The sequence below is a fragment of the Pongo pygmaeus genome, chromosome 1, assembly GCF_028885625.2.
Source record: "Pongo pygmaeus isolate AG05252 chromosome 1, NHGRI_mPonPyg2-v2.0_pri, whole genome shotgun sequence".
Lineage (NCBI taxonomy): Eukaryota > Metazoa > Chordata > Mammalia > Primates > Hominidae > Pongo > Pongo pygmaeus.
Window position 1 is genome coordinate 215,182,597 of NC_072373.2, and position 6,000 is coordinate 215,188,596.

The 6,000-nt window shown below is 52.5% G+C and overlaps 1 protein-coding gene across 2 annotated transcripts in view; it reads right to left on the reverse strand.

Moving 5' to 3' along the window:
• Positions 1–2,116, reverse strand: part of SPEN (spen family transcriptional repressor) — a 94,276-nt gene extending 92,160 nt beyond the window's left edge. Inside the window, exon 1 of one of the 2 annotated variants that reach the window (XM_054436830.2) lies at positions 1,673–2,116. In XM_054436830.2, the coding sequence (XP_054292805.1) occupies positions 1,673–1,755 (83 nt within the window). In that variant the 5' untranslated portion in view covers positions 1,756–2,116. The remainder of the gene's footprint in view (positions 1–1,672) is intronic. The other variant, XM_063659246.1, reaches the window with a different exon arrangement.
• Positions 2,117–6,000: the final 3,884 nt, after the last annotated feature.

The window sequence follows — 6,000 nt, forward strand, 5'->3', positions numbered from 1 at the left end:
TTTTTCCACTCCAATAATCTACACCTAAATGATTTTTCCATCAAAACACTGACGATACTCGAGGAGAAGGCAGGAGGTCGGGGGCGGGTAAGGGGTGGAGCAGCGCCAGGAAGAGAAAGTTCCCATCTGCTTCCCAATCCAGCCCGTGGTCTCCCCTTCATCCTAGGGCACAGAGGTGAATTTTTGCTCCCTGCCTCCCCCCGCCCCCGCCTGGTTTCTCAGGCACGACGTAGTAAACACCGGGAGAGTCCCTGGAAGCGCGCACCTCCCCCCGGCCTGCCGAGGACAGCTCGAGCAGGTTATGAATGGCCCCACGATTCCCGGCTCCTTTTCACACGCGGACACGCGCAGACGCGCGCTCCAGCGGCGAGGGTTTAATGCCCCAGTAACAGCAACCACCAACACAATCAATGATCCTCCATTTAAAAGACAGGAGCTCCGCCGCCGCTGCTTCCATTTCCTTATCCAAGCGGCTCAAAGCGAGCGACGCAATCTATTTTTCCCATGGTGACTCATTAATGAGGACGCTCCATAATTTCCTTCACTCACTACATAGTAAGGGAAATTAAAAGCCAAACTTAAAACCTTCCAGGGTCTTAAATATCGGAATAAACTGTCATTTTCGAGGACAATCACAGATTTGCTATGGTCCCTCTGAATTTGCACCAAGTCCAAGCCAATCGTCATTTTAATAAGTGTTTTATGCGGAGGCCTATCCGTTACGGTACACAGACATTTCACAAAGAAAACGCGCTACATGCTACTCAATAAGATGTATCAACGACAACATTTATTCTTATAATTCACAAAAATATTCAGGGGAGGGTTTTTTTTTAAGCTACATTTTCTCATCGTAAAAGGTTTGGAATGTTTTACCGTTTGATTCGGGAATTCAGGGGTGGTGGGCAGCAGGGTCTTAGGGCGGCCGGGGAGTGCGACCCGAGGCTACGGGGGCCGGGGCTGGCAACCTCCTGTCAGACGCGGTCTCGTCCGCCGGGGACGAAGGAGCCCGAACGGGCGCACCAACTTATTTCACACCACTCTCCACCCAGCCCCGCAAAAACGAGAAACGTTTGCCATTCCCAGTGAGTTTCAAGGGTGCAAATCCTCCGGAGAGGTCCTAGGTGGTCTCTCTGGGTCCGCGACGCGCCCACAGTACCTACTGCGACTTCTGTTTTCGCACTGCCTTTCCCTTCGCACGGAACCCTCCCGAAGTCAGACATTGCCGAGCGCCCGCAGAGCAGCTCGGAGTGGCGGCGCCGGACCCGGCTGTCTGGCGGGCTCGGGTCCCGGCTGCTCCGGGCCGGGCACTGCGCGCAAGGACGCGACCCCGCCGCCCAGCGCGTCTCCCACCAGCTCCCGGGCCGACGCGAGGGCAGCCCCGGGGCGCCGGCTGCGTGGAGGCCGAACCTCGGCCACCTCCCTCGTCAGGGACGCGGCCGCCGGGGCCCCGCGGGCTCTTCGAAGGCGGCGCGGCTTGGCCGCCCGCACCGCCGACACCCGAGGCCCAACGCGGCGACGCGGGCCGAGCGGCTGACGAGGTCCCACAGCGCCCGTGGGTCCGGGCCGGGGTCCTCCTCACCAGCTCCGCGCTCCGGGAGGGGCCGGCAACGGGCCGGGGCGGGAAGCGGCGCCCGAGGAGCGAGCGCGGCCGCGGCCTCGTGTCACTCACCGTTTGAAATGCTCGATGATCTTCTCTTCCCGCACGTTCTCGGGTAAGTTGCCCACCCAGAGATGCCTGGTTTCCCGGACCATGCTGGGCGGCGTGCCGGCGACCGCCGCCGCTGGCTCCCCCTCGCCGGCTTCGTACGAGACCGTCAGCGCCGGGAGGCGGGTGCCGGGGCGGCGGCGGCGGCGGCTGCGGCGGTGGCGTCGGCAGCGGCGGCGGCTCCTCCGGCTCCCCCCCGTGCAGAGACCATCCCTCTCCCCCAGGTTCTGACTCTCGGGCCTCGCAGCTCAGCTCTGCCGCCACCACACACCCGAAGCCGACCCTCGCGCTCCGGCAGCGCATGCGCCCGGGCAGGGGCGGGCGGGGGAGCGGGAGGAGGGGCAAGCGGGACACGAGCGGCAGCGACTACGACGGAGCTGGCGCTGTGGCAGCCGGACGCTTCCCACCGGCGCGCGCGGCCCGCCTCCTGCCGCCGCACTGCCTCCCCCTCGCCGCGGGCGCGCGCGCGTCCTCCCGCCCGCCGAGGCGGACAAGCTGAGTTCCTCCCAGCCGGCGCGCAGGCGCGCGGGCCGGGCGACGAAGTGAGGAACTACAGGCGGGGAAGGAACGCTCGCGCGCTCGGCCCCGGTGCGCAGGCGCGCAGCTGCTAGTGGAGTCCCGCTGCTTGGCGGGCTCTTGGTCGGGTTCCCGCGCCGGGCAAGGGGCGGCTGAGGAGGCAGGGGCGGTCTTTAGCCCCTCCAGCGGCAACCCCAGGCCCCGGCCTGGTGGAAGATACGAAGAGAAATGCAGTTGGTTTCCACAGGGCTACGGTCAAAGCGGCTGCCAAGGCCTGTCCTCTAGAAGCCAGGACCCCTTCGTCCTCCGCTCACCCGGCGGCCAGCTCCTGGCGTTTCCGGACACTTAGATTCCTGCCTGCTTGGGAAAGCGATCAGAAAAAGGTTGCCCTTCTCACCGCCCTGCTGAACAGAGACGGCTTCAGAAACGCATCCCATCCAAGAGTCACTGGCTTGTAACATGAAGCAACTTTTTTTTTTTTAAATACGGAGTCTCGCTCTGTTGCCCAGGCTGCTGGAGTGCAGTGGCACGGTCTCGGCTCACTGCAACCTCCGCCTCCCAGGCTCAAGCGATTTTCCTGCCTCAGCCTCCCAAGTAGCTGAGATTACAAGCACCCGCAACCGCACCTGGCTAATTTTTGTATTTTTATTAGAGACAGGGTTTCACCATGTAGGCCAGGCTGGTCTTGAACTCCTGACCTCAGGTGATCCGCCCGCCTCGGCCTCCTAAAGTGCTGGGAGTACAGGCGGGAGTCACTGCACCCGGCCTAGGCAACTTTTTTATATAGGATCTTGCGAAACCGTTTGCAAGATACCCTTGCTGATCGCTGTGGTATACAAGGAATAAAACGGAAATGAGACAGGAATCCAATATTGTTCCCCTCAGAGCATAATTTAATATTTAAACAGAGAAAGAAATTAGACCTCTGGACTTTCCAGGCCTAAGAGCTTTTGAAACCTACAGTTGTTCTTTTTTTTTTTTTTCCTTTGAGACGGAGTTTTGCTTTTGTTGCCCAGGCTGGAGTGCAATGGCGCGTTCTCGGCTTACTGCAACCTCTGTCTCCTGGGTTCAAGCGAGTCTCCTGCCTCAGCCTCCTGAGTAGCTGGGATTACAGGCATGCGCCACCATGCCCAGCTAATTTTTGTATTTTTAGTAGAGACAGAGTTTCTCTGTATTGGTCAGGCTGGCCTCGAACTCAGGACCTCAGGTAATCCACCCGCTGCAGCCTCCCAAAGTGCTGGGATTACAGGCTTGAGCCACCACGCCCAGCCTCTTTTTTTTTTTTTTTTTTTGAGACCAAGTTTCGCTCTTGTTAGCCAAGCTGGGGCGCAATGGCGCTGTCTCAGCTCACTGCAACCTCCACCTCCCAGGTTCAAGCGATTCTCCTGCGTCAGCCTTCCGAGTAGCTGGAATTACAGGCGCGCACCACCACACCAGGCTAGTTTTTTGTATTTTTAGTAAAGACAGGGTTTCACCATGTTGGCCAGGCTGGTCTCGAACTCCTGACCTCAGGTCATCTGCCCACCTTGGCCTCCCAAAGTGCTGGGATTACAGGCGTGAGCCACCATGCCTGGCCAGTTGAACTTTTATATAAAGGCCAATTTACAGAAATTCAAGGAAAACTCATAAAATTAAGGTAACTATATCGAGAGAAAAATAAAATTATTTATAATAAAAATACACAGAAATACCAGCTGCATGCTGCTTCAGGTGCAAGCCAGATTTTTTTTTTTTTTTTTTTTTTTTTTTTTTTTTTTTTTTTTGGAGATGCAGTCTCGCTCTGTCACCAGGCTGGAGTGAAGTGGTACCATCTCGGCTTACTGCAACTTCCGCCTCCCGGGTTCAAGCAATTCTCCTGCCTCAGCCTCCCCAGTAGCTGGGACTACAGGTGCAAACCACCACGCCCAGGTAATTTTTTTACTTTTAGTAGAGGCGGGGTTTCACCATGCCGTCCAGGATGGTCTCGATCTCTTGACCTGGTGATCTGCCCGACTCAGCCTTCCAAAGTGCTGGTATTACAGGCGTGAACCATCAGCCCAGCCAATTTTAAATACTTGGCCTCATGGATTATCTCCTTAAATACAAACCAACTTAAAAACAACACTATTTGAATTCGAAAATATTGTCACCATAACCAATGGCACTAATATCTCAGGTCACCTATGCATAACTAAATTGTTTCTTTGTAGTCTCAGCTACTGGAGAGGCTAAGGCAGAAGCATCATCTGAGTCCAGGAGTTCCAAGCTGTAGTGCACTATGACTGTGCCTTGAAAAGCCCCAGCACTCCAGCCACAGCAACATAGGAGAAACCCCTCTCTTAAAAAAAGAAAAAAAAAAAAAAGTAAAATTGGCTATTTACATCTGGCCATTTCTCTGTCACAATTATCACATAAGGAAAGTCAAGCTAGCACCCTACTACCTAAACTCATGAGCTGTTCAGTACTGTGAATGTGGCTGCAGTTAGTCAGCTGTTGAACTGAAATGCATTTTTCTATGAAGCATGAATTTGAATACAAGCACCCAAGTTTGAAGCACATTTTAAAATCTGATGTAAAATCTGATAGACTCTAAATTAGCTGAAACCTCTTGGGAAAGACCAGTGTCACCATAAAGAACACAGTCACCATGAAGAACAGTGTCACTTCAATTGTATTAAAAGGTGCAACTGACAAGAGGATTCAGAAAACTGTCTCGCAATTAGAGAAATAAAAGGCATGTCTCGCCTTGAATGCAGGCTTCTGTTAAAATCATGATTAAAAGAAAAAAAAAAAGAGTCGGGTGCGGTGTCTCACACCTGTAATCCCAGCACTTTGGAAGGCTGAGATGGACGGATCACCTAAGGCCAGGGGATCAAGACCAGCCTGGCCAACATGGTGAAACCTGGCCTCTACTAAAAATACAAAAATTAGCCTGGCATGGTGGTGCTCACCTGTAATCCCAGCTACTCGAGAGGCTGAGGCAGGAGAATCACTTGAACCCGGGAGGCAGAGGTTACAGTGAGCTGAGATCGTGCCACTGCACTCCAGCCTGGGCGACACAGTGAGACTCAGTCTCGAAAAAAAAAAAAAAAACCATTTTCATCATTATAGCCAGGTCCTGTAGTCAAATCAGGATACAGTGATTGCATGTCAAGTATGAAGTTTCTTGCTTTTTTTTTTTTTTGATTGACTGTTTCTATTGCAAAAGCTCTTAATAACAAAACTGATAAGTACATGCCCTTTGCTCAGCCCCAAATCAAGTTTTTGATTTTCTCAGTGCTTTTCATTTTTGCTGACAATGCATCAAAAAACACCAGAAAAGCTTTTCTCCATTTGTATTCCAGTTACAAAGCTTTGCAGGGGCAGAACTTCTTTAAAGCATGTATCTTTGTTATGTTTTCAATAGAAAGGCAACCCACTCTGTTATTCTCTGATTTTTTTTTATTTAACAATAATTGATGCTCACTGAAAAAGATCAAAAAGTAGGTTGTGATTTATTTATGATAAACGGATGGCAAAGTGAATTTCCTCATTTGATTATTAACGATAATTCAGAAAGCTGACATTAAAGCAGAGCCATTTGTAAAGTGGAATTAAAATAGATTTGTTTTTAATCGGGTTTTATTTTCACACTGTGAGGAGCTGCTGTATTTAGCATGCTAGACATGCTCAAAGAGTTCAGTCATGCGTAATGAAAGCTCAGATGGAAAAAGCATCTGAGCCTCCGACTCAGGCTTTGAATGCTAACCCAGCCAGTAGAGTAGTAAAATAATATCTCCATTTAAACAGGAGGACAG